General features: G+C 42.0%; 1 protein-coding gene across 2 annotated transcripts in view; it reads left to right on the top strand.

Annotated features, from left to right (window-relative positions):
• Positions 1–25,451, top strand: part of CPT1A (carnitine palmitoyltransferase 1A) — a 119,654-nt gene that overhangs the window by 29,089 nt on the left and 65,114 nt on the right. The window contains exons 6-10 of one of the 2 annotated variants that reach the window (XM_073573902.1): positions 632–733; positions 4,613–4,750; positions 10,618–10,695; positions 12,371–12,478; positions 21,177–21,264. In XM_073573902.1, coding sequence (XP_073430003.1) covers positions 632–733; positions 4,613–4,750; positions 10,618–10,695; positions 12,371–12,478; positions 21,177–21,264 — 514 coding nt within the window. Of the gene's footprint in view, positions 1–631; positions 734–4,612; positions 4,751–10,617; positions 10,696–12,370; positions 12,479–21,176; positions 21,265–21,808; positions 21,894–25,451 lie in introns of both variants that reach the window. The other variant, XM_073573903.1, reaches the window with a different exon arrangement.

Below are 25,451 nucleotides of genomic sequence, written 5' to 3' on the forward strand. Positions count from 1 at the left end.
CAGGGGATGTAGCTGAACATTATTGAAGTGTGGTTTGGAAAGAAAATGAATAGTGATGAGCGAGTATACTCGTTACTCGGGTGTTTTTCCGAGCATGCTCGGGTGAGCTCCGAGTATTTTGGCGTGCTCAGAGATTTAGTTTTCGTTGTCTCAGCTGCGTGATTTGCGACTGCTGGACAGGCTGAATACATGTGTGGAATGCCTGTTTGTTAGGGAATTCCCACATGTATTCAGCCTGTCTACAAGTCGCAAATCATGCAGCTGAGACGAGGAAAACTAAATCTCCGAGCACGCCAAAATACTTGGAGACCACCCGAGCATGCTTGAGGAGACCCGAGCAACCATGCTACTTGCCCATCACTATTTATTAACAAATAGATTGAGACATTATCGATATGTTGTGCATGTGTAATAACCTGAAAGGTAAAGATGCAATTAAAGTGGACGTGCACAGGTTCTGTGTAGATGAAGGGTCCATCATTTACCCTCTGAGGTGCCCAAGAAGTCCCAGACCAACACCGTTTTTCAGCAGGAATTTTCAGTAGAATGAGTTCATTGCTGGTGTCAGTTGACAATCTGTTACTCAACTAATCTTTCACTCGTGTATCAGTAAGTGTGCTTTGTTTTCCAGGGAATGGTGAAATTGTTCTCTGGCCGAAAGCCTATGCTTTACAGCTTCCAAACCTCTCTTCCGCATCTACCTGTGCCAGCTGTTAAGGACACGGTCAAAAGGGTATGTTTTGTCAACAAAACGAAGTTTCTGTGTCATAAAAATGATTGATTGTTATTGTACATCACTTGTAGACAGAATTCTTGCAAGATTTCTGTAAATATTGCCCAATTAAGCTGCCACAGGGTTTGCCAAATGTTTCATGTTTTCAATCAGATGTGTTATAACTATGTCAGTGATATTACTGCAGCTGTGGGCGAAAAAGAAGTGTTCTTACATGTGTATTTTTTTATTTGTTTTGAGAAATGACCACTAAGGCATTCATTCTACAACCTGGTGACAGATTCCCTTTTAAGAATAATGATTAGGAAATGATTGTCCTAGCCAGATTCTACTTTTTCTGGGCACCAGTTTCGGTATAAATACCCAGTTTGTGTTCATAGCCAAAAAAAATAATTTGACGTAAAAATGTAGCTGTAAAACTGCATGGCTAAAAGCATATTGTGATTAAAGCCTGGAAGGGTCACGTGTTATCATTTTATGTGCTCTTTTAGGAACATGTGGAGAGCCACTAAGGTTTGTAACCTTTTATATAATGCTCCAAATAAGTTGCACAATCTCTAACATGCTGGGTTTGTTAAATGTCGTGCTTTCACAAGTGTGGAGTTTAGAGTATTGGCTTCTGGCGCCTTATTGGAATGATAAAAGGTAGAACATGATCCATTGTTTCAGCATATATCCTCTAGATTATTCTCTAATTTTAGTAAGATAAGCATACAGTGTGCATGACTGTAATCACTCCCCGTACACTGACAACCCCATTTGTGGGCACACAGCCTTACTGTCCAAGTGCCGGGGAGTGATTACAGCATCCTCCCTGTGTAGTGAGCTGTTCCTCTAGGGGCTTCCTTCACCACCTGATGAGTGAAAGTGAGCGGCTACAGGGAGAACATAACGTATTCTCCCTGTAGCCACTGCTCCAGTAAGCAGACTACACTGGTTTTAAGAGCTACTTGCCTGCAGATAACCCTACGTCTGCAGGTGAATAGCATTTGGTGGTGGTGGTGGTGGTGGTTGTTTCTATGTCCTTATTCAGGGCTTGGTCCAGGTGTGTTTTGCATTTACCTTAGTTTGCCTGGTGCTAGGTCTGCACATTTTCCTTCCCTAGATATAGGAGCTGGCCTACAGAATATGCATGACGTTATACTTGCCAAGCAGGTACAAGTCCCCATGGTCTAGTCTCCTCACAGTATGTGCCCACGATCAGGAATTGCTGTGGTTTTGTCTCTGCATATTTATGCAGCGTCAAAATCCCAGTGGCCGGATATTACAGCATATGTGAGCCTGCGAATCGCCCATGGACACAGACATGCATGGCGTCTTTCTGGACCGCAGGATGTCAGTTTATCTTGCGGGGGCACTAGTCTCCGCAGCAGAAATTTCAACAATAGAAATGTATTTGGATACGGTAAATCTGCACGGTTCAGTGAACACATGTAGGTTCACCTGCGTTCAATAGACGCAGCGCTTTGGACTCGGCAAAAATATGCTGCGTTCAAAGCGCTCATAGTTCCGGATCGTGGGCGCATAGTTTATGCTTCAATGAGATTGAGGCTATCTACAAAGAAGCAAAACTTGTAAATAGTACAAGAGTAAAACTATGCAACTGTCTAGGATGCAATTCTGCTGCAGCACTGATGTGCATGTCACCCTACTCCTAATATACTGATGATGACTTTGGTTAGGCCTGTGTTTGTTGCTTTATTAGCTTATACACTATTACTGCACTACAGAGCTGCTTGGTTTCAGGAGCTATATTATAACAAATAACCATAGGGGTCTATAGCAAATTTGACCACCTTCATTATTTTGGTCTTTCTACTTCACAAGAGAAATGCACGTGTCGACGTTGCAGTACTGGGGCAGGGCAGGCGGCAACATAATACAACACGCATTGTAAGGCTAGGTGCACACGCTGCGGTTTTTGCTGCGGTTCCGGCCGCAGCAGAACTGCAGCAGTTCTGCAGACAGTGTACAGTAGCATGTTATCCTATGGGATTAACATTCTGCTGTGCACACTCTGCGGATTTTTAACTGCGGAAAAGCTGCGGTTTTGAATCCGCAGAAACAATTGACATGTCAATTATTTCTGCAGATTCTGCTTCGGTTTGCCACCTATTCCATTGTCCAGGTGGCAAACCGTAGGGCAAAACCGCAGGTAAAACCGCAGGTCCTTTTACCTGCAGTTCTGCAGATAAAAATCCGCAGACCAATCCGCAGTGTGTGCACATAGCCTAACAGTACATAAAAAAACCATACGACTGTTGCATACATATGTGATGATAATCATGTCATAGTGTGACAGAAACTGTACTGTTAATTTAGAATCATCTAGCAACTATAGGGTATAAAATGGACAGGGAGTGGTTAGCTTAGCCAAAGGGAATATTGAGAAAGTTCTTATTGTGTCCTGGACATCTGAGAGTAAGGCGTGTGCTAGAGAGTCTCCTGTCAAGACAAAAATCCGACAAGCTGGATTGACCAGTTCTTCCTGGGAAGCAATTGCTGTAATCAAAGAAGCAATCAGGACAGCATCTTTATTACCACAAGATATGTGAGAGAGCTACAGCACCAAACTCATCCCCATCCCCCACCTCACTGCATGAGCAAGGCACAGTTCTGCTTAGGTTAAAACACTGTGTGTGTAGAGAAGTTGTTTGTAAAGAGACTTTCATATATGTTGATGAAGCATTGCATGAAGAGAAGTGATTCTGTGCGATGAAAAGAAGCTTTAATAAAACCCCTCTGATCAACTTCAGCTCAGAATTGTGTAATAGCTGTGTGCCTGTAAACCGTTACCTTCTATACTGTGAATAATTATAATTAATGGTCGTTCTGAGTAAGATTTCCCCAGGATTTCAATAGAACTAATAATTCCTTTGTATCGCCCTCATATCCGTGGCGTTCATGCAGGTGTAGCACATGTATTTTCACTGTGCAGGTACAATTACTCATCCGTAGTCAGCACTAACTGCATCTTGCCTTGGTATAGCGGTAGGAGTTCACTTAGTAGTTGAGTCTACAGCAGCTGCTTTGCCTGCCATCCTGGTTATACTAATGTTTGTATTTTATAATTGTGGGGTTGCTTTCCTGAAAAGGCAGGAATAACTTCTGAGCCAAACTCTATGCTACTAATTCAATGTGCCTTCCAAAAAATAACTTTTAGTTCCGTCCAGAAAATGATTGAAATGTATACTAATAAAGTCTTTATAATAGATGCTCCAATAATTGGTTCTCACCGTCAGTGGTGGTCCTAGTTGCGGCTGCTCCACTTCTAGCACACTTCCTGTGTCATCAGAACTGTTAAGGGGCTGGCTGACTGATCAAGTCAATAAATATCCCAGGTCTTTCTCAAAATCATGATATACAAAGAGAACGGTGCAAGCTACCAAATTGAGTAGTCAACTATCTTCCTTTACACAGCTCTGAGAACGTGCTGGCACGCACGTGTCCAGGACCGATAGCGAAAGGTCAGGTCTTTGTTACAAAGAAAATATTAGGTATGTTCAGAATATTATTATAAATATTTGCTATGAACTTATTTTAGGGTTAGGTGATAAAATTCTACTCAATGCTTTAAAATTTCCTTAAGCTGGCTGACCTCGGATGTAAGCAGCCTACTTGAATGTATTGCATTGGCATTATATGCGCAAATCATTCATGGACTTTTCTGCCAAACCCTTGTGACTGCAGCTTGCTGTTAGATGGCACTAGGAAGAAGACATTTTTACACAATTTTTCAGACTCCCTAAGCTCGACTCAGGATCCGAAGAAATGATATGAGACCAGGTGGAGTCCACTTAGAGAAAAGCAGGAGCAGAGGATCAAAAGAATGACATGTATTCTGCTACAAATATTAACAATCCTCCTTCGTCTCCCTAGTACTTGGAGTCTGTTAGCCCACTGATGGACAAAGAACAGTTTGAGAGAATGGAGGGTCTTGCCAAAGATTTTGCCGCCAACTTGGGACCAAGACTTCAGTGGTACTTGAAGCTAAAATCGTGGTGGGCCACAAACTATGTAAGTGTTATACATGTTTGTCAAGTTTCTTGCAGGACCATTTTAAGATCTAGACATGGGTTTATACTACTTTGGATAATTTTGGAGTTTTGTAACGGAGGTGGGCATCACAAATGGGGAAAACCATCACTTGAGAATCAATGGCTGTTCTTCAATAATTTCCTCATGTCCTCTGTTCAGTTGATTGATAATCCGCTCAGCACATTCACAGGCAAAGCCAAATGTCAGTCAACTCGACAATGGGCTTCAGTGAAGAACTGACATGACTGCCCCGATGTTTGGGATAGAGCAATGCAATTCTAATGTTTTCACCTTTCACCGCTGAGTGCCCACTATGACACGGCCATGCCCTGGGTGCTAATTATAACCCCTAACCTGCTACTGCATTTACTTACACAGGGAATCCTGACCTGGCCACTTCCCTTTAAGTCCCTCTGATCTTGCACAATTCTTAGTCCGCATTGATTACTGGAAGCGGAGTATGATGCACTTTACAGATTGCACTCATGCCAACATTCAGTGGTAATCAGGTGTTTCCCAGAGAAATCTACTACTCTAATGAGCTTATCAGCTATTATAATTACTAACTGATCACAAAGATTGAACGTATTTTAATATTACTTTATTGCTGTTGGTTGCACAAACAGCTTATGTGGGCTGAGAAAAATGTCAGTTTTGTCATTTCCTCTGAAACACTGCCGTCATTGTCTCACTGCTGCTTATATTTAGCAGAGCTGTTGTAAATTTGAAGCAGCGGAACATACATTTTACTGAAATCCAGGCCATCCAGATCATGCAGAATCATTCTGGATAATCGGTCAAGAAGGAAAATGATCTAACAAGAGTTAAAGTAATGATCAGTTTATGGAAAACCCCTTCCCTAAATAAGGACTTGTTGGTGGCTGGGTGATCACTATAGGGCTGGCAGCGGGATCGCCCTATAATCGGCCATAAGGGAAGCTGTGGGCAGCTGCACATTTCTACTGCAATAGGTGCTTTATCAGGTGCCCATTAACGTTAACAGGAGACTATATAATATATTTTTGCATCACTAGTGTCCTCTAGACACTCGAGTGGGGTCTGCTTTTTTTTTAGGGACTCTCATCTGGTTCCATTTTTTTTTTTTTTTTTTTCACTTTGTTTTCGTGTTGGGCGTCCTTCTCTCTGTCTAAGAAAAGTTTGAGCAATATATTCTTATACATTATATAGCCTCTCACCTTCCCCTTACTGTTGGGGTCCCCCAAGGATCGGTTCTAGGCCCCCTCCTCTTCTCCTTGTACACTGCCCCTATTGGTCAAACAATCAGTAGATTTGGTTTCCAGTACCATCTCTATGCTGATGACACCCAATTATACGCTTCTTCTCCTGACATCACGCCTGCCTTTCTAGAAAACACCGGCGATTGTCTAAACGCTGTGTCTAAAATCATGTCCTCACTATATCTGAAACTGAACCTGTCAAAGACTGAACTCCTGGTGTTTCCTCCAGGGCTGTGGAGTCGGAGTTAGTTTTGGTTGGAGTCTGAGTCGGTAGAAATGTACCGACTCCGACTCCAGCTTTAAAAAAAATGTATTAATATTTCATAATTGAACTTTCATATGAATTTTATAAATGTTACTCAAATATATATGTTCTATCAAACTATGAACAACAGTGATAAGCAGTTCTGCTGGAGATAGAGACATTTCTTACTTCTTGTGTGTCACTGTTCTCCACTGCCCTTATCTAATCTTATACTTGGTTAACCTCATTCTGCACCAACCCCCCTACTTACAATGTATGAAACTGAAAGTGAAAATGTGTTGCAAATTCTTAGTAGTAAAGCTCCTCCTCTAGACTAGATCATACTAGGTGTGCGTCTTCCAAGCATCTCACAGCTGCCTGCTACTCAGAAGAGGAAGACTGTAAGAAGTATTATCCTTTCAACAAACTTTGCATCAGTTAACTGTGAGTACATGAGGAATAATAACAGTATTACTGACCACTATATCAGTTGTACGACCTGGCAATAATTTTGTACAATTGTTTTTAGGAAAAACAATTGTCATTTGGATTGTGAATGCAGAATTAAAAACCTGAGAATGTCAAAGAAGCATCACATTAAATCAGCTGTATTTGAACATTTCACCATCACTCAAGATAGAAAGCATTATGTCTGTCAGTGTATGACAAATGATCCAGACGAAAACAAATGCTGTGAAGCCAAGATGAGTGCATATTCAGGCAAAGATAAAAATGCTCCTACCAGAGCTTCTAATCTAAAGAGACATTTACAGCGCTTTCATCCAGAAGTACTGAAAGCAGTGGATGAGAAAGACTGCATCCAAACCAATGAACCAGTGCCCAGCTCTTCCAGCCAAACAAAGGAGCAGAGAACTTTGCAGCCATCAGTTGCAAGATATTTTGTCAGTGACAAAGTTACTGTGACAATGACAGTAGATACATTTAAAAAACAGATCATAGAGCTTGTTGTAAAGGATAGTGTGCCTATTTCATTATTTTCACGACCAGCTTTTATGTGTCTGAATGGGGAAATGGCCCGCAAGCTTGGTGTTTCTCTGGAGAGAGAGAGTATTAGAAAATTAGTAATCGAAGAAGCTTTTAAACAAAAGGAAGAACTTAAAAAAACTCTCAAGGGACGCTTTCTGTTTCTTAAAATGGATGCCTGCACACGTCAGAGTGAACTATTTTGCCATCAATGTCCGATTTGTTTGTGACAAAAATGAAATAGTTACCAAGACATTGGCAGTAAAAGACACCAAAGCTCATCACACCAGTGAGTTTCTCCAGGTCTTGGTGGAAAAGGTTCTGCAAGACTATGAACTTAAAAAAGAGCAAGTTCTTTCTGTCGTAACTGACAATGCTTCAAATATGATAAGTACTATTAAGCTAATGAATGAGAGTAATGATGGTGACCAGCAGCTAGAAGAACATTCTGGGTCCACAGACACAGAAATGTTTGAAATAGAGGAACACTGTATTGTAACTGAGGAGCAAACTGAAGTTGCTTCAGATGAACAGCAACATGATAGTTTAGATGATCTTGTTGAAACTGTGTCAATATGTTCTTTCATTCATCACATGCGCTGTGTTGTGCATACGCTACAGCTGGCTATAAGAGACAGTCTGCAAGAAGGACATGCTGCTGCACTGATTGGCAAGGTGAGAAAATTGGCTACTGTTGCCAGAACCCCTAAAGTTGACTCAATTTTGAAGAGACGTGCTGGAAAAGGGGCAATTATTGATCAAGCCACACGATGGGGCAGTACTTACTTAATGATTCAGCGCTTGGTTGAACTGAAAACCTTTCTTGTAGACATGGCTAACCCTCAACTGACGCTAAATGAAAGTCAGTGGAATCAGGTGACAGCTGGAAAAATTGCTAGAGCACCCATTTACAGTGACTAAAAAATTACAAGCAGAGGACTTAACTCCAGGTATTTTCTTAAAGGAGTGGAAGAACCTGATGTTTCGCCTGTCCCAAAGAGGAGGGTTAATTGCAAGTGGCATTGCTACATCATTGAAACGGAGAGAGGAGCTACTATTACAAAATAACATTCTTTTGGCAGCTGTTTATGTAGACCCAATGCATCAGATTCTTCTAGATGATCAACAGCTAAGTAAAGGAAAAGAAGCTCTGTTTGAAATAGCAGTGAGGATGAAAGGGTTGCAGAACAGTCAGGAGGAACAAGAAGAATTTGGTCGTCTTGCCACATCTTCACCCTCATCATCAACTGATGAAGAATTTAATTTCGAAAAATATATGGATCACAAGGACCGTGCAAAGCGTTCCCGCATAGAAGAGTCATCCCCATCAAGGAACACAGCCAGTACATTTCAGCAGAATTTTTCATGTGCACTAAAAGAAATTGAGAAATTTGACCGTTCATCAAAAATAACAGTGCAACAAGCGATTCCTCTGTATCCTGACATTGTCAGAGATGTTGCCCGAGTGGTTACTGCTTTGCCACCAACACAAGTTAGTGTAGAGAGGTTGTTCTCTGCTCTCAAAATAATTAGATCAGATTTGAGAGCATCCATGAAGGAGGATCTGACAGAGGCAATACTTTTTCTGAGGACAAATTTATAGATTTCTTCTTATTAACTGCAGAAAAGTGTTTATTGCATATTTACTTACAGTTTAGAAAAGTTTATAAAAGTTATTTGCTATATTCTAATTGTATTCTAATAAATGTAGTTTTTGCTCTAAGTGGTCTGATTACTTATATGATGGTGAGAAACTGAATAAGCACGATGTTAAATATTTTACAACAGTAAATTTGTTATGAATTGGCCATTTATGAAGGAGTCGGAGCCTGATAAAATCCAGGAGTCGGAGTCACAACTGTGGCTTACCGACTCCACAGCCCTGGTTTCCTCCCTCTACTAATGTACCTATACCCAACATTGCTATTTCTGTGTGTGGTTCCACTATTACTCCCCAGCAACAGGCCCGCTGTCTTGGGGTCATACTTGATTCCGAGCTTTCCTTTGCCCCCCACATTCGATCAGTGGCTCGCTCTTGTCATCTGCACCTCAAAAACATTTCTAGAATTCGACCTTTTCTTACTTTTGACTCTGCAAAAACTCTTACTGTTTCTCTTATTCATTCTCGTCTGGACTATTGTAACTCTCTTCTAATCGGTCTCCCTCTTACCAAACTCTCCCCCCTCCAATCTGTCTTGAATGCTGCAGCCAGGATCATATTCTTCACCAATCGTTACACCGATGCCTCTACCTTGTGCCAGTCATTACACTAGCTACCCATCCACTCCAGAATTCAGTATAAACTTATTACCCTCACCCACAAAGCCCTCCATGGCTCAGCACCACCCTACATCTCCTCCCTTGTTTCAGTATACCACCCTACCCGCGTCCTCCGTTCTGCTGATGACCTGAGGTTAGCATCCTCAATAGTCAGAACTTCCCAATCCCGTCTCCAAGACTTTACACGTGCTGCGCCAATTCTTTGGAATGTACTTCCCAGGTCAATACGATTAATCCCCAATCCCCAAAATTTTAAGCGTGCCCTGAAAACGCATTTATTCAGACTGGCCTATCGCCTCAACACATTAACCTAATCTATCCCTGTGTGGCACAGCTCAAAGGTTTACCATAACCAGATTTCCCGCATCATGTTCCCACATGCTTTATGCATCCATTAGCCCTCTGTGTCTGTACTGTTACACACTTAACATTACGGCTGGCCCATACAATCAGGGCAACTGTTAACACCCACCTTTTGTGTCTACCTCTTTCCTCATAGACTGTAAGCTTGCGAGCAGGGCCCTCATTCCTCTTGGTATTTGTTATAATCTACTGTATGTGATTATTGTTATGCTGTAATGTCTATTGTCTGTACAAATCCCCTCTGAAATGTAAAATGCTGCGGAATATGTCGGCGCTGTAAAAATAAAATTTATTATTAGCCATTCAATAAAGGCTATATGACAGATCTGACCATGTGCACAGGGTGAGAGCCACAACACATACAGGCACGGGGACTCGAACATGTTTTTCGAGTATGCTCGGATAACACTCATCACTGATGGACAACCCTTTAAATTAATGTGCAGGTGGACTTACGTTGTGGCCAATATGCAGACAGGTATACAAAAATGGTGCCACTGTGCTCTACAATTAATGATTGCATGAATTCCATTATTGCTACTTTTTTTTTTTTTATCAAAAATTGTTACCCAAGTACTTAAAGTGAAAACACATGCCATATTTGCTCTACACTTTAGAAACATTAATGTAATACTATAGGCATGCTGGCCTTGTTTTATATCATTCTGTAAAAAACGCCACATTGATAAATGTTGTATGGCACACACTCTGGACTCACACGTTACATATGTTTCCAGGTCAGTGACTGGTGGGAAGAATATATCTACCTCAGAGGCCGTGGGCCCATCATGGTGAACAGTAATTACTATGCAATGGTGAGTGTGCTAATATCAGAGTTTTTCACAGCAGAAAACTCAATTTTTATTGATTTTATAATATTTAATATGAAGCGAGTGGAGAGAAGGCGACACTGGAGCTGAAGACCTGTGTCTACTCGGCATTATACAGTATCTCCCAATTTAATGCTCTAAACCCCTATAAGACTTTCTCTCACTTTGGATGACCCGTCCGATCCATGTATTCTAATGTCACCCATCCATATATTTTATTGTCACTAGTGATGAGCGAATGTGTTTGGATAACCGCAACACATGTGGGGATTGCCTGTTTGTTAGACAATCCCCGCATGTGTTCCAGTTGTAAAACAACTGCATAACATACAGCCGTGAGGACTTGAACATATTATTCGAGCATGCCCAAGATACTCGGGTAACATCCGAGCATGCTCAGAAAACACGTTATCAGAGTATGCTCGCTCATCACTAATTGTCACCCATTAATTTGCTGGCTTGTAATACCACATTTCACGTGTAGTGGCCTCCGTAGGGTGAAATGTAAGACCAATGGCACAACTGGTGGTCGTGGAGGGTTCCTGTGGCCATCTTCTCTGGGCCAGGTCCAAATTGAGAAAGGGTTTGTCTTATCACATTGGTTTCCTGAATATTTGACAACACGATTGGTCGTAGCCATTTATTCGAATATTTTCTGATCTAATACTTGCAATTTGTGTTATCTCCTTTATTGTACTATTACTAGAAGGATGTGATAAAACTTTTCCAATGAAGCGACCAAAGTACGGTGAGCGAGTGTACAGTTGGAGCATAGCGTGGCTAGGAGTATTTTATGACCGTACATTTGCACACCCTTCACCAATTTCCTGTTATTACATCAGACAAACGTGAACTTTGTGCACTGGGGTTAATAACATGAAGATGCACTTGCCATTTATTGTCTGCCCGTGACGCCTTCATTCCAGTGTAACCATCTCACATGTTAGACCTTGAGTGGCCTTAAAGTGAAAAGTTGAAAATTCTTCATTAGTAAAGAGATGTCAGACTGTCAACAACTAGCCAGAATGAAGAGCAGCCACAATGACTCACTCTGCAGGATGGTACACGTCGTGCATTATAGCCAGTCCACTGATATCTATGGGAAACCTGTAATGACTTGTTATTCCTATGGAGGCACTGCAGGAAAAACAAAACACCTGCCACTAGATTTATCTACAAATTACAATTTACGATGGGGATTTAGTAGCCTATGTGCAACACTCTGCTATGGGCCTCATTCTTAAGCGTTGTCCACTCTTTGGCCAACCCCTTTTGAGTGAAGCCAGCGCTGATTGGCCTTAGGGATTGTGTGACTTAATGTTACGTGAGCCCGAGAAGAGTCAGTGCCGACACCACTGGAGCGGCGCTGGCACTGGAGTTGAGTAAAGCTGGTGTTATTACTGGGGGGAAACGAAGTGATTCAGAAGGGGTTCTCAGAGTAGTGGACAACCCCTTAAATCCCCATCTCAAAGAAAAAAAAGTGAAGTCTTTGCTGCAATGTTTGAGTAGTTTTCCAGGATTATTCTCAAAATGCAAAAACTTCTGTTGCCACTTTTTCATTTTCAAACCTTGTCATAGGCTTAACTGAAGGATCATCAGTGTATTTTACTGGTAAATTCTATCAATATTTTTAGTCTATTATTTTTCTTTACCCTCCCAGGATTACCTATATGTGTTGCCAACCACAATTCAAGCTGCCAGAGCTGGCAATGCCATCCATTCACTTCTACTCTACCGGAGAAAACTGGACAGGGAAGAAATTAAACCGGTATGTTCTTGGTTTACACCAGTGGGAATTTGTAATGTTGTAGGACAATCTTCCCATATTAGCTTCTTCGGATTAGCAGTTATTGAGGAGATGGCACTTTACTATGTCCTTTATACCTGTAGCCTCTAAGCTGCTTCGGAGCTAATACTCACGGCACATGCTGACATTGCTGCCTCAAAATATCAAAGTTTATTCATTACAAAAAATAACAATCACAATATGCATAATTATAGGTACAAATGTGATGTGATCCCTAGGTAAAAAGTAGACGGCCAAATAGGTCAGGACATGGTAAATTACATGCGTACAACTGGAAATGGTGTTTGACGAGTCCTATGGTGTAAAATTGAGAGAAAAAGCTATTGACCAACAATGCAGGGATCACTGCAAAAAAGCAAATTTTATTGGTAACAGAAAGACAAAAGCCTTATAAAAACATTTAAAAGTCATAAAATGACATGAACACAGCACAAGGCTCATAATAGAGCCAAGCAAGACTCCCTCCAGTGGGTAGGAACATATACAGATGGCTCTAAAATGCGCAATGACAAGCCTGCAACAGTATTACATTATCAAAGATGTACATTTATACACAGGTCTTAATGATCCTATACAAAAGTAGATCTATTTGAATTGAACATTGTACATGAACGGTTATAGGCTATAAAGATGCACAGAAAAAAGAGCCATATAAATGAGTGGGGCATAATGCAAACATGAAATACAAGAGGATTCAACAACCTATATAAGGTATGGCGGATGAAATGTAGCCCAATAAGCTGATAAAGCAAAGATTGGATCCTGCCTGCATAGTCCAAATGTGATACCACTTACATGGGGGGAGCTTGTGGAGTGCCCGACGCGTGTCGCCAACGCAAGGTGGCTTCGTCAGGGGCTGAAGAGTCAGTCTATTACACTCATATAAATATACTAGATATTGAGCAAATATGTACAGCAGCTGCGGCGACATACCTAATTGGTACGATGTTCATGTACGATGTTCAATTCAAATAGATCCACTTTTGTATAGGATCATTAAGACCTGTGTATAAATGTACATCTTTGATAATGTAATACTGTTGCAGGCTTGTCATTGCGCATTTTAGAGCCATCTGTATATGTTCCTACCCACTGGAGGGAGTCTTGTTTGGCTCTATTATGAGCCTTGTGCTGTGTTCATGTCATTTTATGACTTTTAAATGATTTTATAAGGCTTTTGTCTTTCTGTTACCAATAAAATTTGTATTTTGGCAGTGATCCCTACATTGGATCCGTTGCAGCTGAAAAGAGGAAATCGGAAAACCAGGGGAAGAGCCTTGAGGAGATCATTTGCATATTCCCAGTGCCTTCTGGGATAAGTGAAGAGTCTCCGTGAGCTCAACGATCACTGGGTTTTGGCCGTTGCAGCTGAAAAGTTTTTCATCGTTTTTAAGAAATCTCAATATGGAAGAGGCCAGGAGCCATTTGGTGAGCTGCATTTCTTGCTACATGTTTACAGACTTACCAGTGGAAAAGCCAAACTTCACATGCCACAAATGCAAGCTTGTGTCCCTGTTGGAGGAAAAGTTGCAAAATCTCGAAGAGAGGTTAGCTACGTTGAAGATCATTAAGGAAGGTGAAGAGTTCTTAGACAGAGCAGAATTATCTCTTCATGTTACAGAAAGAGAAGAAATTCGAAGTGCACCTGAAGAAACAGAGGAATGGAGACATGTGACCCAGAGAAGCAGGAGGATCAGGAGGCAGTCAGCACCCATACTGCTCAGGAACCAGTACCAGGCTCTCACGCAGGAAAGCGATAAAGAAATACATCAGGATAAGACTTTGCCCACAAACAGCAACCTTGTACGCCTTCAGAATCCTCCTGGATGGAGAAAGAAAAATGTTGTGAAGAAGAAACGGAGAGTGGTGGTCATGGGGGATTCCCTGTTGAGAGGAACAGAGGCCGCTATCTGCAGACCGGATATAACTTCAAGAGAAATGTGCTGTCTTCCAGGTGCAAAAATTAAAGATGTGTCTGACAGGATATCAGGACTATTCAGACCTACCGATGACTACCCATTCCTGCTGCTACATGGGGGACAAATGACACCGCAAGAAACGACCTGGAAACCATCTGCAGAGACTTTGAAGACTTAGGCAAGAAAGTGAAAGAACTGGGAGCGCAGGTGGTCTTCTCTTCCATCCTCCCAGTGGATGGCCATGGAACAAGGAGGTGGAATAAGATTCTGCAGGTGAACAACTGGCTATGTCGATGGTGCCGTCAGAAACGATTTGGATTTATGGATCACGGAGTGAATTACCTTTACGATGGACTACTTGCTAGAGATGGGGTGCACCTTACGAAGACTGGAAAACAAGTATTTGGAAGTCGCCTTGCTACACTTGTAAGGAGAGCTTTAAACTAGAACAACATGGGAAGGGAAGCAAAAGACCAGAAAAAGCCATACACCTGACAAATGCTATTGAGAACTCTGCTATTAGAAGTGGAAAGGAAGAACAAAGACAAAAGAATCTAAATAATAAAAATATTGGAGAAAGAGAAACCAATCACAAACTAAAATGTTTCTATACTAATGCACAAAGCATGGGCAACAAACAAGGAGAATTGGAACTACTACCACAGGAAAAGAAATATGATGTCATTGGAATCACTGAAACTTGGTGGGACGATACACATGACTGGAATACAAGACTAGAAGGATACAACTTATTTGCAAGAAACAGACTTGATAAACGAGGAGGAGGTGTCGCATTGTATGTTAGAAACACGTATATCTGCACAGAGATTGAAGCTTCAGAGACTGGGAGTTCTGTGGAAACTGTTTGGGTAAGAATACAAGGACAGAGCAATGGAAAGGACACCATTGTAGGCATTTACTACAGGCCGCCTGTGCAAGCTGAAGATATGGATGAACTCTTTATGCATCAAATGGCCAAGTTCTCCAAAATATATGACATAGTTGTCATGGGAGATTTCAACTATTCAGACATTTGTTGGGAATCTCTCTCAGGCAAAACTAACAGGTCAAGGAAATTCTTACCCTCTCTTGCTGACAACTTTATCTTCCAAAAGGTAGGGGAGAAAACAAGGGGAACTGCTACCTTGGATCTAATCCTTATAAACAGGGAGGAAATGGTCGAGGAGGTAAAAGTGGCTGGGACCCTAGGAGGTAGCGACCATGCTATTTTAGAATTTTGGATAACTAGAGGAGGAAGACCTGTGAAGACTCAGACGTCAAGGTTAGATTTCAGAAAGGCAAATTTTAAGGGATTCAGAAAGAGAATTGGAGGGATCCAATGGCTGGATATCTGTTATGATTGAGTCACCGTAGGAGGCAAAAATAGTAATGCTAGCTAAGTCCAGAAAACCAGAGAAGTTGGCAGCTATCGGATTGCAGACCCCTGAACCTATCAACACAACTAGCAGTAGCCGTGGGGGGCTCCTACGATGCCCTAGGCCCCTCGATCACAGCCGGAGGACTACATAGCCTAAAGACAGAAAGGGAAATCTAAACTGCCCCAGAGCAGACCCCAAAGTAAAAGGCAGCCCCCCACATATAATGACGGTGAAGCAAGAAGAAAGAACAAAACAGACAGAAAGATAGACTGAGCAAAGATGGGGCCCACGCTAGCTTAGATAGGAAAGGACAGGAAGGCTGCTGTCTGCAATCCGTGAAAAACCCTATGAAAATAAGAGCCAACAAACTGACAGTAAAAAAGGCCCTGAAGACGCTAGGCTTCAAAAAAGCTATGTCAGTACTCAGGAATATTCTGAAGACAGAGCAACAGGCAAAAGGAGATTCAGCTAACCCCAGCAGGGAATGGCAGAATCCAGAAAAGCAAGGAAAACAAAACACTAATGCAAAAAGGCAAAGCAGAAATCTTAGCTTTAGATGAGCAGGAATCAGACTGGTTTCCTAGAAGTCCACAGAGAAATCACCCGCAGGCCAGAAGGGCGTCGGCAGCCTTATATCCAGTCATTAACTCCACTCAGCCAGTCATCATCATCAGCCCCAGGTGTTTGACAATCAGGCTCACTACCTTTCTTCACCAGAAGAGGGAGTTCCTCGGGCCTCAGTAGTGAAGGGGAAAATGAACTCACAACAGATATCCTTAAAGACAAAAATGTCCAGGAAGGATGGGAAATCTTGAAAAATGAAATTCTCAAAGCACAATTGTTAACAATTCTGAAAAAAGGGAAGAATAGGAAGCATTTAAGGAAGCCAGGATGGATGAACACAGAACTTAAGCACATGCTAAAAAGGAAGAAAAAAATGTTTATAAAATGGAAAGAGGGTGGCATATCTAAAGCAGAATATAATGCTGTCTGCAGAACCTGCAGGGCACAAATCAGATTATCTAAAGCGGACAATGAATTGAGGCTTGCAAGAGATGTCAAAAGCAATAATAAATGATTTTGGGGATATGTCAAAAGTAAAAGAAAAGTCAAAGATGCTATAGGATTTTTACAGGATGAAAATGATGAAATGGTAAGACAGGATCTTGAGAAGGCCGAACTTTTAAATTCCTATTTTGCATCTGTTTTCTCTCAGAGAGGAAATGTAACATCAACTGTTCTTCACTGTCCTATTAAGGGAATAGAAGAATCCAGGATATCTATAAACAGAAAGATAGTGAGGAAACACTTAGCTAACCTAAATGAATTCAAGTCTCCAGGTCCAGATGAATTACACCCCAGAGTACTGAAGGAGATAGCAGAAGAAATTTTTGAACCCCTCTCCATAATCTTTGAAAATTCTTGGAGAACAGGAGAAGTCCCAGAAGACTGGAGAAGAGCAAATGTTGTCCCTATCTTCAAAAAGGGTAAGAAGGTGGACCAAGTCAACTATAGGCCGGTGAGTCTGACTTCTATACCAGGAAAGATCTTTGAACAAATTATTAAACAACATGTATGTCAGTACCTGGATAAGAATGAAGTGATTAAACAGAGTCAGCATGGGTTTGTAACTAATACGTCATGTCAGACTAACTTAATTTCCTTCTATGATGGAATCACTGATTGGGTGGATCAAGGAAATGCTGTAGATATAGTATATTTTGACTTCAGCAAAGCATTTGACAAAGTATCTCATACAATCCTTATTGAAAAAATGACTAAGTATGGAATGGACAAGGCAACTGTTAGGTGGATTCATAACTGGCTTAGTGATCGGACCCAAAGAGTGGTCGTAAATGGCTGCACATCCAGTTGGAAGAATGTCTCAAGTGGGGTACCACAGGGCTCTGTCCTGGGCCCTGTATTGTTCAACATCTTTATCAACGATTTAGATGAAGGAATTGAGGGTAACCTGATTAAATTTGCTGATGACACAAAGCTAGGAGGGATAGCTAATACTAGAGACGAGAGAGAGAGAGGATTCAAAAAGATATAAATAAACTGGAGAAGTGGGCGGCAACTAACAGAATGGTTTTTAACAGGGAAAAATGCAAAGTACTACATCTGGGCAATAAAAATGAAAAAAGCATATACAGAATGGGAGGAATAGGCCTAAGCAACAGCACATGTGAAAAAGATTTGGGTATACTAATAGATCACAGACTGAATATGAGTCAACAGTGTGATGCAGCAGCAAAAAAGGCAAATGCAATTCTAGGATGTATTAATAGAAGCATACAGTCTAGATCACGTGAAGTCATTATTTCCCTCTACTCCTCTTTGGTCAGACCTCATCTAGAATATTGTGTCCAGTTTTGGGCACCACATTTTAAAAAAGACATCAACAAACTGGAGCAAGTTCAGAAAAGACCGACCAGAATGGTGACCGGTCTGCAAACCCTGTCTTATGAGGAAAGGTTGCAGGATTTGGGATTGTTTAGTTTGCAAAAGAGAAGACTGAGAGGAGACTTAATAGCTGTCTACAAATATCTAAAGGGCTGTCACATTGTAGAAGGATCAACTTTATTCTCATTTGCACAAGGAAAGACTAGAAGCAATGGGATGAAACTGAATGGGAGGAGACACAGATTAGATATTAGAAAAAACTTTTTGACAGTGTGATCAATGAGTGGAACAAGCTGCCACGAGAAGTGGTGAGTTCTCCTTCAATGGGAGTCTTCAAACAGAGGCTGGACAGACACCTGACTGGGATGATTTAGCGAATCCTGCTTTGAGCAGGGGGTTGGACCAGATGGCCCAGGAGGTCACTTCCAATTCTATGATTCTATGATTGTTGGTCAGTAGCTTTTTCTCTCAATTTTACAGTTACAGTTCTTACTGACCGCTGGTGGATCCGCATTCTTTATTCAGTGGTGTCCTCCTGTGACTTTATATATGACGAGTCCTATGGTGTCATGAAAAACATAGGTAATCTGGTGCCTGTATTCAATATAATCCTATAATAGGGAAAGAGGTCTAAACAATAGGACGATAGGCCTGTGTCTATTAGAAGGTGACAACCGACTCGTGTTGGACGTAATAAGTATTGAAGAGGTAGTCATTTAAAAAGAGTATTCACCCATGACGTCTGGTAATCCTGTCTGCTCCACGGCCATGTTCCCCAACGCGCGTTTTGCGCGCAGGGGGCGTGATTATTTCTAATGAATAAACTTTGCTATTTTTTAGCATGTTCTGACTCTAGTCCGCTTTGTAATATATAAATATTTAGTATTGTATAACCTGCTGTTTGCTCATGACATGATCATACACCAGGCTCTGTAAAGATATGACATATGTTACAATGTGGCCCATAGATTGCCACCTACCTTCACCATGCAGACACCGTTCTGAGGTCCAGAACAGAATCATAATCAGGAGCATATTGGACAAATATGGATCCGTTTTAGAACTGATACAAAAAGAAACAGGCCCTCATTGATTATAATTGGGTCTATCTTGGTTCAGGCGTGTCATTTTATAAAACTGACAAAAGTTCTAAAAACGGGCATGTAGCGAATCCCAAGTGGACCCAGTAACAAAGAGTATCTCCGCTTCCTTTTTATATCAAATGGAATGCTAAAACCAAATGTGAGTGCTGCCCTTGGGAATTGGAGCACATTCAGCACAATGCTGTATGGATTTACTCCTGAAGAACACTGCTGTCCTGATCATGTATATTTTATGCTTTTTGGGTATCTTTGCTTTTAAAAATAATTGCTATACTGTATTGTGTCACTCCAGGTTTAGCCTCATGGTATGTATGTTGCAACTGTATTTTTGCTATACCCATGGGTGTATATGCCACACCTAGTGAAAAAATGAAGTATTGATAAAGTGTTATGTGTACTTAAAGAGGTTGTCCATTACTTTGATGACCTAAGCTTAGGATGTCATTAAATTCTGATCGGTGGGGGTGCTACACACGACGTTCCCGTCCTGATTAGCTGTTCTTAGTGCTGGCGGCGGCCAGATGTGCACAGTTAGTTACTCAGTTTGATAGCGGCCATGGTTAGGTAATGTGCATCCCCCTCCTATTGATTTGACTAGGGGGCGAATGTGCATTACCTGGGCACGGCCACTATCTGTATATAGAGCAGCTCCATAACTGACAATTTTTGGCAGCTGCCGACACCGAGAACAGCTGGTCGGAAGGGGGGTGGGGTGCCGGGTGTCGCACCCTTACTCATCAGACTTTGACCTATCCTAAGGATAGATCATCAATATTACAGTAGTGGACAATCTGTTTAAAGGGAATCTGTCACCCTTTTTTTTTTGACTATCATCTGCCGGCATTGACATCAGGGGCTTATCTACAGCATTCTGTAATGCTGTAGATAAGCCCCCGATGTAACCTGAAAGATGAGAAAAACAAGTTACATTATACTCACCGGAGGGGGCGGTCCGGTGTTGGTCCGATGGGTGTTGCGATACGATGCCGTCCTCTTCTTCCCTTCCTGTAGTAGCTCCGGCGCAGGCGCACTGCTCTGCCCTTTTGAGGGCAGAGCAGAATACTGCAGTGCGCAGGCGCCAGACCTCTCCCGACGCCTGCGCACTGCAGGACTCTGCTCTGCCTTCAACAGGGCAGAGCAGTGTGCCTGCACCAGAGCCATGCCAGGAAGGGAAGAAGAGGACGGCATCGTATGAAGATGGGAGGCGCTGGACCGGACCGCGACACCCATCGGACCTAACCGCCCCCTCCGGTGAGTATAATGTAACTTGATTTTCTTATCTTTCAGGTTACATCGGAGGCTTATCTACAGCAATACAGAATGCTGTAGATAAGCCCCTGATGTCAATGTCGGCAGCTGATGGTCCAAAAAAAAGGTGACAGATTCCCTGTATTTGCAAAAAAAATAAAACAATACTGGTATTTCCTATTCCTAAGATTTTTGGGGCTCCTTGAAAGCATGGGCTATAATAACATCATATGTTTAACTGCATTAACTTGGAGATGAGCAGATCTGTTCAACATATTCACTCACCGATTAGAATTTAGGTGGGTAGTTCTCTGATTGTTCTAAATTTTCCCAAACTGAATCTCAAACCTATGAAATTAGATATGCCCCATGCCTCCCATTGGCTATGATTGATTTTCAGCAGTAATAATTGTATGTTTGTAAGCCTGGAGAACTTATGAACTGATTGTATGCATTTAGTGAGCAACAATTATCTATTGCACTCCAGTCCTTATTAACAGAACAAGTTTTTGCCTTATTGAGTGTTATCCCATTGTGTGATATTGTGTGTTTTTACACTTCTATTTGTTACCCGTTCGGCACACCCTTTGGTTTTGTGGTATAGATTCTGCTGTTGGGATCCACAGTTCCATTATGCTCATCTCAGTGGGAAAGAATGTTTAATACTTCCCGTATACCCGGAGAAGATACAGGTAAGAGCTGCCCGTGGCCATAGTACCAGCCCTTGCCATCTATCAAATATTAGCTGTGAGACTTCCCGGTTGTGATGGCTTTGATGATTTGACGTCAAAAGATTGTCTTCCAAAAATAAATGTGGTTTCATAAATGTGACCCGAAGAACCCTCAAAGCTTTGGTTGGGATCCATGGGCCCTGGCATCTGCTCGCTGTATTGGCACTAAAATGAATTACCGTACTAATAGGTGTTACATAATTTAATTTTTCAATGCGACATACATTGGTTCCTGCCAGGTCTGCCCTAATTTACAAACCTAAAACAAGCTTAACTTTTTTTGAGTTTCACAGCTAATATTTCATTAGATGCTTTGATGTTTCCTCACCTAGAATACTGCTTGGCGATTCCTCTCCTTTATTTTGGTATTTTCATCCTAGGTTCATCTGGGTCCTCTCTTGCGTTTTGTATTATGTGTATGTGAATGTTACTTTATGCCTATTCTGGTATTATTACTTTTTTTCCATTCTGTTCATTTGTTTTCATCCCTTATGTTTCCTTTCAGCTTATGATTAATAATACCATTCCAATGTGTTCCTACCAGTATGAACGAATGTTCAATAGTAGCCGTATACCAGGCGTTGAGACAGGTACAGCCTCGGTCCTGTCTTCCATGTTGTTGGTCATCACAATTCTGGCGCATGTGCAGCACTACTTAACACACGCACGTGGCAATGATTTTCTGGCAAATGATACACAAGACAAAGTAAAAAACTGGAATCTACAAAGGAATGAACCATTTACAAACAGAAGATAGATCCTTGATTACTACACCATTATTTTAAAAAATTGATGCTATAAGTAAAGTCAGAAAATATAATTTACCAGTCACCTATGTCTTTTCTGGTCCTGCGTAGAAACAATACCATCTCAGGTTGAAAGATTTGACAAGTCTTCATGTCAGATTTCGGTTAACAGGCATCGTATCCGAACGATCCACCCCACCAAGATAATGGTCATGTTGCTTTTTGAAGGGCAATGTCATCCACATATTAAGCCCACGTCTCACATAGCGAGATCGCTGTTGCGTCACCGATTTTGTGACGCAACAGTGATCTCGCCTGCGACCCCCCCCTACGTGTGACACATTGCGGCGATTGGGCCCCTGCTGCGATGTCTCTGATCGTGCTCGAATGTCCTGGGCCATTTTTTGATCGCTGGTGTCCCGCTAGCCAGCATGCATCGCTGTGTTTGACAGGGACAATGACGAACGACCTCAATACTACAGGTCTGAGAGACAACGACCGTCGTATGTATCGTTCCGTATCGTTGCTGCGTCGCTGTTGAGATCTGACTGTTTGACCTCTCACCAGCGACCTCATAGCGACGCACCAGCGATCCCTACCAGGTCGCATCGTTGTCGGGATCGCTGGTGTGTCGCCAAGTGTGACTGTACTTTTAGGCTATGTGCACACGTAGTTTTTTTGGTGTGCGGATTTTGGAGAGAAAACCGCAGGACAAAAGTCCTGCGGTTTATCTGTGGTTTTGCCTGCGGTTTTTCCACCTCATAACGGATGAGGTGTAAAACTGCAGCGTTTCTGCACCAAACAATTGACATGCTGCAGATTGTAAACCGCAGCAAAACCGCGCGGAAAAATCTGCAGCATGTGCACAGCGTTTTTTAATTTCCATAGGAAATAAAGGTACTGTACAACGCAGCCGAATCTGCTGCGGACCCGCAGCTGCAGAAACGCTGCGGAACCGCAGCAGAATCCGCACCGTGTGCACATACCTTTACTAATACAATCTGATGCTCCCTTATGGGAAAATTGCTATGTTAATTCATATGCAAATGGGGCGCAAGTGCTCTGGGTGTGTTCAAGCACTTCTCAAGCCTCTACCATTCTGGCTGTAAACCCTATCCAGCCGCACCTTCCTCTGCTGTATAGTCAAACCCGTGAGCGGTCAGTCAAGCAGGTGAAGTTGGGGCTGCATTGCAGATAGAGCCAGAGGCTTGGGAAGTGCTCTGGTCATGCCCAGAGCACATACACCTCATTTGAATATGCATTAAACAGCAGTTTCAGCAACAGACTGGATCAGTAAAGGTGTGGATGACATTGTGTCCGAGACATGACCATATAAACAAATTGCGTCTGGATCGTTCAGACAGATTCTCGATCAGTGAAAAACAAATAGCACATGGTTGGCTTCAGGATGCATTCAGGGTTTTTTGTTTGTTTTTTTACTCTCTTTGGAGTGCCTGAATTTCTTAGTCTGATCCACAAAAACGTTCCAGGATAGGACACGTACTGAGTTTTTCTTGGATCGGTCGTATGGGTCAGTAAAGAAATCTGACTTTGAAAGTGTGAATGACTTTTTATCGAATATTATTTGCTGGTTAGCTTTCCCAGTGTAAGGATGGACAGCCCTCGAGTAAGAAAAAATATTGTCTGAATAAGGTGCAAAGTGAGAAATAAAAGTAGCATGGTTGGATGCTGATTCCCCACTTGTTATGTGTATCCATATCATGTATATACCGGGGCTCAGCTTAGAGTATAGAGATTTTAGCTGCCTGTGGGCATCGGAGGCTCCTTTATAGATTGTGGTTTTGGACATGAGCAAATAGAGCAATTTGCTGCATAATTTTTACAATAAAATGATGAACACCATGACTTTAAGGTGTCACTTTGGTAGTACCTTTTGGTTTCGTGCCACTGGGATCCATCATATGGTAGATGGTCCATGGCGTGACTTCCATTTTTCTGATCCTAGGACAGAACAGACAGGTGCGGTACCTATTTCTAGTGTGAGTCCAGCCCTAATAGATTTCCGCTCATTTGCTGCTGTTTGCAGGGCTTTTATACATGGGTCAGGGTTTACAGAATCTTTTTGTAGGGTTACCAAGGTAGTGCTTGTAAATGGGGCATTCTGAATGACGGCTTACAAATTAATTATCAAGATCTTATTGTAGATGCCACCAAATGCTTGTACCTGAGAATTGTCACCAATTTATTGCTTATCTTGACTATTAGCCTGTTCATGCCTTTAACCCTTTGCACGCCTCTTCTTGCATGTTCTCTAACATTGGTGCTTTTCTGTACATCATCTTTTAGTTCACCTAACAATGACAATGCTGTGTAAATGAATGGCTTGCTGATTTGCAATCTATGGTGTGGTTATTGATCATGTCTTTTGTACAACTTGTTACTTAAAATGTATGCTAAACCTAAAGAGGCAGGAGTGCACTCGTTATTGGTGCCACTTGTGCCGCCACACAGGGGCCAAAGCGGTAAGGGGGCCACTGCTGCCTCCAAAGCAGATGGAATTGTGTAGTATGATGAACTATTGGACTGCAAAGTGCCCATATACTGTTGTTGCACAGGGGCCCTCATCTGTCTGTGTCCATCAGTGTAAAGAGGACCTATTACTTGCTCAAAAAAATGTAAAGATCTCCATCTCCCCTGATTCTGATGCTTTTTTCCAATTTTACCGAATCACTGCAGAGAGATTCACAATTGATGCTTTTGGAGCGGAGTATGTGAAATTTCTCCTCCTAGTTCAACTGTTTCTTTAGCGTTTTCTTTGGGGGGCGTGTGCCTTTACCCCTCTCTCTGTGCTGCCAATGATGGCTCAGCAGCTGATCTAGCAGTCTCAGACCCTGCTGGGCTGTGATTGGCATTGTCCAGGAGGGAGGGATGAAGGAACAGCCTATTGAATTACAGGTAGAGATTTCACATACTGGGCTCCAAAAGTTACAAATGTGACTATCTCTGCAAAGAAGTGGTGCAGTGCTAAATGGAAAAGGGCGACATTTGGGGAGCTTGTGAATTTCTACAATGTATTTGTAACTGTAGTCCTTTTTTCAGGTGTTATCCAGGCTTACAGTCTTGATGACCTGTAATTACTGCAGCCGATCTCCTATTCGAACAGAACACCCACTACACAGCGAATGGAGCTTTTCTGTTCGGCTCCGTTCACTGTTAATATCCGACTGTCACCAGAGCTAGAAGCAACTGATTTGTGAGAGTACCGGATGTCGTACACCACTAATATTGATGAATTGAAAATAACACTGTTGCATTATGGAAGTTATGAGGTAGATACTGAAAAGGGATATACTTAGAAGATGAATATGGTGGCAGAATATGCCACCTAAAACAGAAGGGCAGAAGTTTTGTTGTTCCTTCAAGTCTATTCATTGAAACGCT

Source organism: Dendrobates tinctorius, unplaced genomic scaffold, assembly GCF_039654945.1.
Source record: "Dendrobates tinctorius isolate UK_male_01 unplaced genomic scaffold, ASM3965494v1 ptg000037l, whole genome shotgun sequence".
Taxonomy (NCBI): Eukaryota; Metazoa; Chordata; class Amphibia; order Anura; family Dendrobatidae; genus Dendrobates; species Dendrobates tinctorius.